The sequence below is a fragment of the Daphnia carinata genome, chromosome 1 (genome assembly GCF_022539665.2).
Source record: "Daphnia carinata strain CSIRO-1 chromosome 1, CSIRO_AGI_Dcar_HiC_V3, whole genome shotgun sequence".
Classification (NCBI taxonomy): domain Eukaryota; kingdom Metazoa; phylum Arthropoda; class Branchiopoda; order Diplostraca; family Daphniidae; genus Daphnia; species Daphnia carinata.
In genome coordinates, this window is record NC_081331.1 from 1,520,409 (window position 1) to 1,533,134 (window position 12,726).

A 12,726-nucleotide genomic window follows, 5' to 3' on the forward strand; every position below is an offset into this window, starting at 1 on the left:
CTGATCAATCAAACTGAATAGCTGAATAGGAATGCTGGCAAACACGAATCAAATGAATTGTTCTGCAGCAAAACTGTGAAGGTCGATCCAATCCTTACGCAACCAGTCTCAAAGAAAGGCCCAGTAAACCGGTCAAGCGCTGTGGTTGCACGAAATAACGTGCCGCCTGTCTGATTCATAACGATATGCTAAACGATAGTACCTATCACAAGCAAACCGGGCACCTGCTGACGTACCACTAGTCGCATTTTGACTGGGTGGGGCTGTCTTTTTTTTTTTTTTTTTTTTTTTTTTTTGTTTGTGTGCCTTTTTCCCCTTTAAACTGTAGCGTAATTGTGTGACCTGTTTTCCCACGAAGCCCGTCATTCTAGTTGTTTTTCGAATAATCATCTCTTTCTCTCTTGTGTTTCTCTTGTACAAAACATTGAACTAGTAACTCTTCTTTCACCAATTATTCTACTTATTGCCGGTTTTTTTTTTGGGGTGTGTGTGGCTCTTCTTTCCGTTTCTCTTTGCTGGTCTAGACACACGCTCTTCTTCTGTACGTGTCTTCTGCCGAAACTAGTGTTCTGTTATAATGAGTAAATACGTGCGTGAGCAAGTCACGTAATAGAACTCGATTTCGGAGAGATTCCGTCTTCTCCTCCTACTTCTCCGCTATGTTTTCCTTTTCTTTTCTTTTTTTTTGTTTCACTTCGTTTTCTTCTTCTTGTTCTTCTTTTTTCTTTCTTACTTCTCTGTCCTTTTCCCCCGAGTTTCCCCCCTTCTTCGTCGAAGGTGGCCATGCCGGAGTTGCCTTTCACTTTGGCACCGTTCGGTTATTGGTTGGTTGGGATCTCTGCGGCGTTCGGATTCCCTCCCCTTCTCCATCCATCCACACCACCTTTTCTTCTTCTTCTTCTTCTTTGTCCTCTTCTTTAATACACCAAAGAAAGAGAGAAGGAAAAAAAAATAACAAACCTAGTAGCTTCAAACAGCACCGTCCGCCGGCCGTACTAGGGCCGCTCTCCATTCACCTCTCGCTACTTTAGAAGGAAAAGAAAACCTTAAAAAAAAACAAAAAACAAACAGGGACTCCCTTCTATTTTGTTTTGTTGTTGCTACTCGCCGGTGGTGTGGCGGTGACTGTCTTGTCCTATTGCATTATCTGACCTGCTGGCTGCTTGTTCTTGTCTGTCTGACAACAGTTGGGATAGCTGCAAGTCAGAGAGAAAGGGAATCAAGTAATTCTAGGATTTTTTGGGTTTTTTTTTTTTTTTTTCTATTCTGAATTTTTACTCACCTGATGCCCCAGTCACCAGTTGGCCACTTGATCCCGCGTTACTGACTGGACAGGCTCACAAGTCATCGGTCAGCCGTAGCGGCCGGCAGTCCAAAACAATACTACCCTCTACATTGTTTTATTTCTCCACCGGTTGGTTTTTGTTTTTGAAATGTTTTCTTTTAATGGCGACATCGAACTCATTTGTTTTCGTTGGTTGTTTTTTTTTTTTTTTCAATCAGATTGATTACTACACTCAGTTGGATTTGCTTCCGTCTTGTTGACTACATATACGATCGCTGTTGCAAGGTAAGTCTCTTTTTATTTTGTTCATTTGCAAGATAGTTTAGTTATGTTCCGATTTTGGAAGTGATTGCCATTGTTTGAATGAACAAATTCGTACGCACTTTCAACTATTACGTTCGAAATATTTGCAAGGATTTATTTGGCTAGCTACGGTAATGTGCGTCATTGTTTGGTTGTGTGGCCTTGTGACGCCTTCGCGAAAGTCAAATGCTGTCCATCAATGTCCAGATAACGTAGCGACTCTACAACCTTTCTATTCTCGTGACGCACGCTTTCGGGATAATGTTCCACTCTTTAAACGGGAAAACACTCGAGGTCATCTTCACTCCACCCGACCCCGCCCAATCCACCAGTCCACAGAGAATTGTGGTAAACTGCCGGAATTTCGTGCATTCAGACGCGCCTTATTAGACAAAAAAACCGTCCTTGTAAACTGCGTTACCTCCAACTCTTTCTTCCTCCTTTTAGTATATTCAACCCAATCAGATCTTTTGAAAAAAAAAAAATCAAGGTATTTCCTGCTTTTTTTTTTTCTCATTGAAAATTGGAAATCTAAATATCAAAAGATGAAACAGCATTTTCTTTTTTGTTTGTCCGGGGAAGACTCTCGAAGAAAGAGAGAGAGTGCGTGTATATATCTATTTTGCGTACCTACCGACAGTAGTATGGTTAGGGGAAGAGTAACACGGTTAGAACAGAAGTTGTATACCGACAGGATGATTGGATAGGATTTCTCTTCCATTTCACCGTTTGTTGTACCCACTCGTGAAGTTCTTATAACCATCACGGACGGTGCTGCACGCACGCGTGTACAGTCTGAGGCCGACCGGCGATGAATATCTTGGGTGTAACGCTTTCTTCAACTAAAAATACGTAAAATCTTGCAGACACACACACACACACACACGAGGAATGAATGAATGAATAAGATGATCGACCGTTTTAAAGATGAGGGTAGTCTGTCGGCGGGCCAGATGGGTATAGTCGATCATCAGACAGCAGAACCTAGTTTTTCGTCGACTTCTTTTGTATTTAGCCGAACCGACTTTGTGATGACCATCTTTCTAGAAAGAGAGAGACGTGGGAAAAGTATACAGCAATCATAAAAAGTGTGTCGATGCATTTCATTCCTGCTAGCTGTAGGCCAACGCAGCAGGGCGCGCACACAACCAAGTTCCAGCAGCCGTTGAGGGCTCTCCAACAGCTGAAAGGAAAATCGTTCAACATCTCATTTTTTCAATTTCTTCATACAAAAGGGCACGATGAGAAGCTGGGAATAAAAAAAAAAGGATACAAAAATCAATTTGTCTAACGGGGTACAAACGAATTAAAACAGTAATTTATGTATCTTTTTTTTTTTTGTAAGGAAAACAAAGAAATTCGAAGAAATCGATCGATCAAAGGCAAAGGTAAAAAAAAAAAAAAAAAGAAATTGTGAAAGAGAGAGAGAGAAACAACAGAGTATAGAGGACGAAAAAGGAAAATCAAAATGGGTAACCTTGTCGTTCGTTTCGCCCATAGCGAAGGTGTAGCCTTTTGTATTCCCCCCTTCTCAAGTGGGGCTCCAGTTTTTTTTTTCGAGGCCGGAATCTGTGAGAAGACGAACATAATGGTAGGAAAGATAAAAGAGATAGAAACGCAAACACACTCGCAGTCAGACCCGAAAAGAGCGACGAGAGAGAACCCGTTTCACTTTCTCTCGGACAATTTATGAGTGGAGGGCGAACGACTAGTCTAGTAAGTCCATCCGCGCCAACGAGTCCGCTTCTCTCGTCATTCCGTTGTGCCTTTTTCCATTTCTTTTTTTTTTTCTTAAGGATTGTTTACCTAGTTCTGTTGTGGCTCTCTAGTACCTTTGATTCATCCGTAAAAATTTGTCCGTTTAAAACCGTCAACGGGTTGCGTGTGTCCAACGTGTTTTCGTTCTCAAACCTCAAATAGTCCCGCTGACCCATCCGGGTTGGGGGTTTTTCTTTGGGCAATTTGCCAAAAGATAGACGACCATCCCAATTACGAAGGGCTGTCGATCGTACGCGTCGCCATCGTCGTGAAAAGTGGGTCATACCCAAACTCGTGAGACACAATCAAATCAATAGAAAGGTGCGAGGGTTGGCACTGGAGTTGTTTTAACTTTCAATCCATCTCTTTCTCTCTCTCTCTCTCTTTTTTCTTCGCCCTTCCGCAATCCCTCTACCAATACAGTAGTTGATTTAAGGCATTGCTGAGGTTTCTCATCGGCTTATTTGGTCCTAGCATTGTCCGTTGTCTGGTTCCAGTGGCTTGCCGTTTTTTTTTCTCGAGTTGCAGTGCATTCGTTTGAGTGAGGCGTACCTTACCGGGCAACCACTTTCCCCATTGTGTGTTTTTTGCTATTTATGATACCCAAGTGTTATATGTTTCTCTTTATTTCTTTTTTTTCTCCTCTCCTAACTGTGTGCGTGTGTGTCTACCATCTCTCTAACCAACAGGTCCTTGTTGGTGGTGCCCCGTATTTGTTGGATTGCTGCAGCCGTGCAGACGTGATCAACCCGATCCAATTGGGTCTCAGCCTGATCTTTTGCAGAGAAAGAACAATTGTGTGGCTGGTCATTGGCTGTCGCTAAATAGAAACAACAGGTGTGTCGTGGAGTCCGAGAACATATAAGGAAAAAAAAAATGGCGTTCACCTTCTCTTTCACGACGGCCATTATGATGGGTGAGTGCATTTAAAAATCATTAGCACTTTCTTTCACTTTTTATCTGTCGGGCTTTCCCTCGAAAATGAACAACACAAACAAACCACGACTTGAACATTACGGCCTTTTCCACCGATGAAGCGCAAATCCTCCCCCCCCCCCTAACTCTTCTATGAAATTAAAAGAAAATGAGACGACTTTCTCTCTCGAAAGCAGATTCCGTTCGAGCAGAAAGAAGAGAAAGAATTTTATTGGATTAATATTATGAATTCACCCGCTTCACGGTAAACACACACGCAGCTTTATTCCGTCTTTTTGGATACCCGAGCTGCATCCATAAAACCAGCCCTCTCTCTTCTTTAAAACTCAAACATTTTTTAAAAACTAAAACATTTTTTTGTTATGTTTGTTAAAGAAAGAAATCCCTTCTCTCGCTGTGTCTACCTGTGTGTTGGCTAAGAACGACGAGAGAAGCACAAACGTGAAATCGCTCGCGAGACCCGAAAAGACTCGTTTTTTTTTCTTCAGTCCCAGTCCACTAGTGAAAGTCACTGACATAGAAGCACGTAGTTTTATTTTTCTCAACAGACTTCGTTTGCTGTTGAAATTGGAAATCCCACTTACAGCCATGAAAAAGAATGACCTCGATTAGCTCGCCCTCTGCAATTCTTGTCACAATCGCCAAAAGTGTTGTCTTCTTTGTCTTTAGATCACAGTCCGGGGTAACTAAAAGTTAATTGTATCATCAAATATAGCTGTTTTGTTGGAGCTGAGCCATCACCGTAGTCTTCCTCGATCCGTTTTTGTTTTTTCCCGGCTGTTTTGTTTCTAATACATACCATTTTAGCACGAACCCATTGGCGCAGCTATTTGATCCAGGTATCGGCCTCGTGAGTCAGCAGTAGACCAACAGGTCAGAGAAGTAGAGGAAATATTTAAACGACTCTATATGCTGGTGGATGACTATACAGCTTTGTTCTCGGTCGCGAAACCATAGCAGGTTGTACACAAGAACCTAAGCAAAAGAACCCGAAAAACAACAACAACAAACATTCGTGATCCAAGAAGCGAGAAAGGGGATGAACGCAATGCGGGAGGGAAAGAAAAAGGCCACAAACACGGATTAGAAATGGCAATCACACTGACCTATATTTAGGTCTTACATGTTTTCGGGACTTGTTGCAAAAATAAAAATTCACCAGCACATGAAATTGACGTCAGGGATAGAAAATAGAAATGAAACGAAAAAGATCGGCTTTCCATCAGACACACATACATGGCGGGACGAGTATTATTATATAGCTGATGGGCCTGATTACGCCGGCTTTTAGTGGAACACTTTCGCAAAAGGCGAAACGAACCCAAACTGCGGCCAATCTCTGCCCACAGTCGCCGTCAAACAACAGCAAAAACAGAAACGTGTAACCTCATTTTTTCTTTTTCTTCCCCTCTCTGTTTTCCTTTAAAAAAAAAGTTTTAGGTCTGGCGTTGATGGTCTCGTGCCAAGAGGTGAAACTCGAAGAGGTGAAATCTGATGGAGCCGAAGATGTTCCGGCCAACGCAGTAGAAGGATCCACTCGGCCACCCTTAACAGGCATCCCGCAAATCGATTACATTTGGGATCCGAATCTTCCGCCTGCCCTAAACGGCTACAATCTCAGCAATTATCCGTTTTACTATAAAATGCCCGGTCGTGACGAGATGAATTTCGAATGCGACAATCGCCTCGATGGGTTCTACGCTAGTGTCCTCCACAAATGTCAAGTAATTCAAAAACAAACGGCCTTTTCATTTAAACAAAATTTAATTCTTTTTCATCGCATTATAAACCCACAGGTTTACCATCAATGTCTGTTTGGCCAACGCTACGACTTCATGTGCGCTAACTTCACGGCTTTTGATCAAAAGATTTTTAATTGCCAGTTCGCCAATGAAGTGGATTGCGACAATTCGCCTTTGTTCTACGACAGGTCTGTTATTTATTTGACACTTGCTCATATTTTATTCGGAACCTCAATTTCTCTTTTCGTTTTTTTGGTGTGACCTCCATCGTGAAGGAACGAAGCGCTTTACAAAGAAGCGTCTACAACTCCCGCACCGACGCCGGCGCCTCAGGTTGTCGTGGTACGAACGCGTTTCGTCGACGAGACAGGCCGTGAAGTACCGCCACCAGGCCGTCCTCAAGGTGGACGTTTCCGACGTCCACAAGGCAAACGCCGTCCTGTTTATTACGATGATTATTACGATTACGATTATCAAGAGTACTACGACGCCCCTGCCAATGAGGAAGAAGATCCGGCAGGAAACGGAACGGCGAAAGCCAAACCATCAAAAGCCCCAATTGAGGTGAGGAAAAAAGCAGATGGAATCGAACAAAGCAATTTGATACGGACAAGAAACATTCGTGAACGAAATCTAGCTTCTATTGTCATTGAATGGTTGACAGTTGAATAAGCAGGAGAAATAGGGTAACAGGAGATTCTATGATTGGTAAGTAGGTAGGCATAATTCGGTCAGTGTAACACTTGGTTTTTTTTCCCTACAGGATACGTGAAGAACTGGCTAAAGTCAAACCAGAAAAGGAAATTTCTTTTTATTTTATCTATTTATTGCAAAGTTTTATTTCAACGGGAAACTCATCATTCCGGTTTGAGAGATTTGAAAGCCTTATAGGACATAAAGAAAGAGACTCATCTTTAGCGGAAAAACTCTCAAAATGTAACGAATTCAATTGTTTTCTATACGTGAATTTTGTTTCCTGTTTTTAGGAAGAGGTCGCCGCACCAGTTAAACCGGCCAAAGCGGTTGGTGGAAGGCAACAGCAGCAACAACATAACAAGCCGAATTCAGGGCAAGGTAACAAGCTCAACATCTTCAACAACAACCGACCCCCACCGAGGATCCGTCCACCCGTTCCGAACAGCGAAGGCAAGAAACAACAACCGGTGAAAACGACAACTCCATCAACGACGACCGCCTTGCCTGCCGAAGATGAATACGAATACGTTGACTACGTCGATGGTGAAGTGGAAGTGGTCACCACAACAACAACAACGACTCAAAAACCGACGACCAAGAGACGTGTCAGACGTCCCAAGATGTCAACAACATCTACGACGACGACATCTGCGCCTTTGGTCGATGAGTTTGTCGATGACGAAGTATTCTTTGACGAGGAAGTCGTCGAACCGGTTACCACTCCTGCCCCACGTCCCCGAAGACCGGTTGGATCATTGAGAGGCAGTGGAACAAGACTGGCGCAATCCAGCACAACATCGACGACCGTAGCACCGACATCAACGACTCCACTAGCGCCAGCCGTCGAAGAAGAACCAATCCAACTGCCTTCGAAACCCAATCCTTCTTTATTCAATCGCAGGACGGCCGTTGTCAATATTTTGAAGCGGAGGAGTTCAACAACGGCCGCACCACCTCAGGAAATTTTTAACGAATACGATGAAATAGTGGACGAATTCGTTGATGAAGCGCCAGCAGTTACTCAAGTAAGTCAAACAAAACATCGATGACCGTCCACATGTTTTTAATGGCTTCTCTTTGTTCGATAGGCAACAACAGTGAAGACTACAACAACGACCACAACAACACCAGCACCAACTAGACGGACAACCAGAGCCAGGCCTTCGAGACCTTTGAACACGGCCCGTGCTCGTCTCACCACAGAAGCGCCTGTCGTTGTTGTTGAAGAAGAGGCTGTTGCGACTGAAGCGCCAGTCGTAGTCGAAGTTGCTTCTCCTGCACCCGAAGAAGCCTCTACGACACGGGCGGCAGTTCGGTCGAGGCTGCGTTCCAGACCGCAAGCCTCTCCGGTAGTGGAAGAGGAGGCAGTCGTTACAGCTGCACCAGCAGTACGGAGAGGCGCCCAAAGACGAGTATGAAATTTGAAAAAGAACCATTTGATGGTTGTATGCAGAATCATTTTACATTAGATTCTTTCTGTACAAAAGGGTCCGCAACCAGTGTCTGAAGTCGAATTGGATGCGCAGACAGATGTTATTGGGACGGAAGAGAATTCGCGGCAAGGAAGAGATTTGATTGCGCCTGAAACATCCCGCACCATGCTGGAAGAGTCAACAAACTTTGATGAAGACCACGGCGAGAGCCAGTGGTCTCTAATTCACTTATTTTCTCGTGTCTTCCCACAACGCGCTTGATTTTCACGAAATATTTGGCCCGTTCCCTTTAAAATTTGAGCCCAACATTCGCCACAAACGGAAAAAATTAACGTAAAGTAAAAATAAATAAATAAAAAAAAAAAAATGAGGATAATTTGGTTCAAAAATCGGGGAATCACGTGCCTCATTGCCCCTCACGTGAACGCCACATTGAAAAACACGCATAAAGACAAAAGCGCAAATGTTTAAATAAATGCACGAATACAATTAAATATAATTATAAATCATCCATTTCTTATATTATTACATCCTGCCATGTCGATAAAACCACAGGTTACGGGAACAGTGTCAACAAACGAACGACCTTCTATTGAACGTGTGATTCCTCAATCATCCAAAAGGAACGATGCCCTGATACTTATAATTCATGAATTGCGATATGTACAATGACAAACCCCTTGGTTAACTAATGTGTCCCCTCTTTTTCCAATTTCCATTTCTTTGTTAAAGTGTCTGCAATTTTAGGAAAATAAACTAGGAATAAAAAAGGACGTGATTGCATTCAAAACCCATTTCCATGTACCGTTGAGAAAAGCGAATTCCTCGAATTTCGGACGAATACTTTCATCGTTCGCCATTCGTAGATAAAATCTATTTTTATATTGCTATTGTGTGTGTTGAATAAATAGCCCAAGGATTGTTGATCTGCGCTGTAAACGACAAAGCTCGACTTCCTCAATCCCCGTAGCCCAATGACCGCTAAAATGTAGACTGTTGTCGAGTCAGCGTGAGTGAGATCATTTCGATAAAAGAAAAGGCCGAGAAAGCTTTAGCTTACAAGCAACCAACGATGATACGACACTCTTCAATTTTCAATCTACTTTATTATTTCCTTCGGCCAGAATATAACCAATCAACAAAACGAAAATGCACGCAACCTCCATCTCCCGACATGGTCGGTAAGTTTCTTACAACTCCACTTCACTCGACATCTTTCTGGAAGCTCCTCCCTGTTTTAATGAATTCACGCACACACACACACACACGGTAGTACCTCCACAGCAAACTTTCACCCTCCTTTTCTTTGTGTTTCTCCACCTCATCCGATTGGAGATTAGCCAATAGAGGCAAACAGTTCCCATCGTTAAAGGGATATTATGTGTTTTCACGATTTGCGCAGAAATGGTGACGATCGTCTCTTACTAATTGTAGCAATTGAAGTATTAAACAACCATTGGAGAGAGCTCTTTTCGTTTTTACCCGTACTTCCCCGACTGAAAGTTGAGCCGACAAAATGAGAGATCGCGGACCACCAAAAATATTCTTTCTTTTTTCAATTATTAATTTCATCGCTTATTCTGGTGACAGGCAGCAGCCACGTAAAAGTTGGAAGATCAATGGTTGTTAATTAGAGGTTGCCTTCGAGGGATAAAAAAAAAACGTAACTGGATCCCAGCCAAAAAAACATGCCAGTCTACCGAACAAGAAGAAAAGTTTATGCATTTTTCCAATCACGGATTCCATCGTAATTTTTTTGTTTGTGTGTCAATGATATGAAAGAAATAAAAACACGGATACATACATCGCGATAATATCAAGATTCAACGGATGTTTTGGTGTTTGTCACCGTTTTGCTTTAATGTAAAAAAAAAAAAAAAAATGTTTGTTTTTCCTTTGAACTTCCTTCTTCCTTCTGGTTTTCGATTTTTTTTCCTTTTGTTTTCAAAGGTAGAAGTAAAAGTGAAAACGGAGGGCGACGTGATGGCGTTGTGTAGTTCGAGAAAGTTTGTTGGGCACCACCTCCCCGTTGTACGCCCTTGTCCGTTGCTGGACGATGAGGCGCCATACTGGATTGATCCGGACGTTCGTATAATGTACGTGAGTGCCAAATTGATCGTCACGATTCTTTCCCCTCAATTGTCTCATTATTATCTTTCGTCTCTTTCTTCTTTTCAAGGCAGACGTTCGTTATTTTTTTTTTTTTATATATTCACGCCGTCGTTAGCATCCGACTTGTTTCTCTTGCCTCACGAGTTTCATTGCCATTTTTGTTTCTTCGTTTTTGTTCCGCTGATATAAACGTTTCAACATTTTCAATTTCTACATCAATTGATTAACCGTTATCGAAAAAAAATCATTGGCACTGCATTTTTATATTTAATTATCCGTATTTCATTGGTCATGTGTTAATCCACGGAATTTAGTTCATCCGGAATGGAATTTTAAGCAAAAACCGAGTCGCAAACAGACGGAACCGTTTATCAGAGTCAAAAGCATCCAGACGTCTATATGCGCACAGCAGTGGGCCCGTCATTATCGGAGAAAGTTTATACCTTTTTTTTTTCTATCTTTTTCAATATTGAACCAAACACGACATGTACATGCGTTTCGTTATGCGATACGTGCAGGATTTAATTATTCAGATACTAAATCAAGCGTGAATGAAACATTTTTGTTCCGCGTTTTTGTGCCGCTTGTGTTTTTCCCGACGAACCAGGTGATGATATTTCGAATATGCAAAGAACAACTTAACATGTTTGTCTTCAACATCGATTCATCATTCACGCCTACTTTGATTCCAGTTTCCGGGATCAAACAGAAAATAAATTATTGATAACTTTTATTCTTTGTTTCTTCCAGCACATGTCATCGATGACTCTATGTATGCAAAATAATTATTCTGATTTCTGTTATCTCTTGTTTTTTTGTGTGTGTGTGTGGAACATTTCGTATTCTATTGTAAAACCTCGGTCTGGATCTTAACACGAACGACACGAGATTATTCCTTTTTTTTTAAATAAATAAAATAAGGGATTGCGAGTGGCAGTATCAGTATCATGATGTATAAACATGAGTAACAGCACCGAATCGAAGATAAAGAGAGAGAGAGAGAGACAAAGAAATTCCACGACATCACGGACACCTGACTGGAAGACATCTCTTGTTGGGTTACATAAATGATATTTTATTTATGCAGTCCCGCGGCACTGACACACAACACGCACCTATTTGGATATGCATTTCAAGGAAATGTAATAATCGAATAGGAAAAGGGCAAAGTGTTACGCCAAAGAAACAGCGAAAGAGATCGGGCTGGGAATATAATGCAAAAAAAAAAAAAAAAAATAACATTATTATTATTATAATTAATACTACGAAGTAAAGGGGAAAGAAAAGATTCCAATCATCAAGAGATTAACTGATGAAACTGTCACTTTCTCTCCTATCTCTCGCTCGTGCGTAGCCAAACCGGCGTCGCTAGCTGCTGGGAACAATGGCGTATAACGCTCACAAAACGGGCCAAATCAAGGGGAGAATTCAGTTTCGCCCTCCTCTTTTCACTGAAATTTTGGCTTCTTTTTTTTTCTTCTTATAATCGAGACACGCACGTTGATCTGCTTCTTGGACATGGTGTCGAAAATCGGATCTACATGATGAGCCGCGAGCAATGGAAAACTAATCACAGTGTCTGTGAATCGAAAAGGGGGGAAAAAAAATGAATATTAGCCATCCATAATTTAAGACAGAAAATTGAGAAAAACAACAATCGCTTAACACTTCACGCAATTGTGTGATTCAGGTAAAAATGAACTGGAGAAATGCATCCCTATTATTATAGATTTCGCCGAAGCCCGGCGGGGACATTTGCAGTTGCACGGTCGGTATTTTTACACGTTGCTAAAACATTTAAAGAATTTTAGAGACTACGGGACGCCGAAAACTTGTTTCTCCATCACCGCAACAGCTTAGCTCTTTGCGCAAATATTTAACTTTTTCCAACATCAATCGCTCCCTTTTTAGAAAGAGAGAGAAGAACACGTGACGAATTTTCACTCTTTCTGAAAAGAAAAGTCAACCTCTCTGTTTGTTTCATCATATTGTTGTTTGTTTTTATTATTTTTTGTTGTCTTGTGAAAGGTTACCCAAACAGACAGATCTCTCTCTCTCTAGGCTAAAATCTGACGTTCCTGAGTCCTCATCTTGTAACTCGACTGCGGACTCTATCGGTTGCTGCTGCTTTCCATTTACATCAACGCTAAAGCCATCAGTTGAGATCTCACGTGTTGAGCGAAATCCTTTTCGTTGGATGACGTCCAGTCAAGTTCTTTTTCTTTTTTGTCCTATTCTTCGTTTTTTTTTTTTTTTTTTTTTTTTTACTTTTAATATACAACATCAATACGTTTCAGGCTATATATCAAAGACGTTAGAGAGCGAAAGTAAAAGTTAGTCTTTTGAACTGGGGGGAGTAGAGAGAGAGAGAGAAAGAGAGAGAGAGAAAAATGAAGAAGGAAAGATTTCTTTTCCTCTTATATATTTTTTTCCTGTTGTGTGCGTATCGCTCTTTTTTGGC

General features: G+C 41.7%; 1 protein-coding gene across 4 annotated transcripts; it reads left to right on the top strand.

Moving 5' to 3' along the window:
- The first annotated feature begins 1,068 nt into the window (after positions 1-1,068).
- On the top strand, positions 1,069-8,664 carry LOC130692045 (mucin-5AC-like). 4 transcript variants are annotated; one of them, XM_057515109.2, is made up of 9 exons: positions 1,069-1,414; positions 1,504-1,570; positions 4,036-4,262; positions 5,717-6,006; positions 6,079-6,212; positions 6,300-6,588; positions 7,011-7,745; positions 7,809-8,132; positions 8,190-8,664. In XM_057515109.2, the coding sequence occupies exons 3-9, from the start codon at positions 4,223-4,225 to the stop codon at positions 8,412-8,414; spliced, it is 2,037 nt and encodes a 678-aa protein (XP_057371092.1). In that variant the 5' UTR covers positions 1,069-1,414; positions 1,504-1,570; positions 4,036-4,222; the 3' UTR covers positions 8,415-8,664. The 4 variants fall into 4 exon arrangements, with proteins under 4 accessions (XP_057371092.1, XP_057371091.1, XP_057371094.1 ...); XM_057515108.1 differs by lacking the exons at positions 1,069-1,414; positions 1,504-1,570 and adding an exon at positions 3,170-3,304; XM_057515111.1 differs by lacking the exons at positions 1,069-1,414; positions 1,504-1,570 and adding an exon at positions 3,170-3,304 and having other exon boundaries at positions 8,208-8,664.
- The last annotated feature ends 4,062 nt before the right edge of the window (positions 8,665-12,726 follow it).

Coding starts and splice junctions, on each gene's coding strand:
- LOC130692045 (XM_057515109.2), top strand. CDS start 4,223: ATGGCGTTCACCTTCTCTTTCACGACGGCCATTATGATGG. Junction 6,007..6,078: donor GTGTCCTCCACAAATGTCAA/GTAATTCAAAAA, acceptor ATAAACCCACAG/GTTTACCATCAATGTCTGTT. Junction 7,746..7,808: donor AAGCGCCAGCAGTTACTCAA/GTAAGTCAAACA, acceptor TTTGTTCGATAG/GCAACAACAGTGAAGACTAC.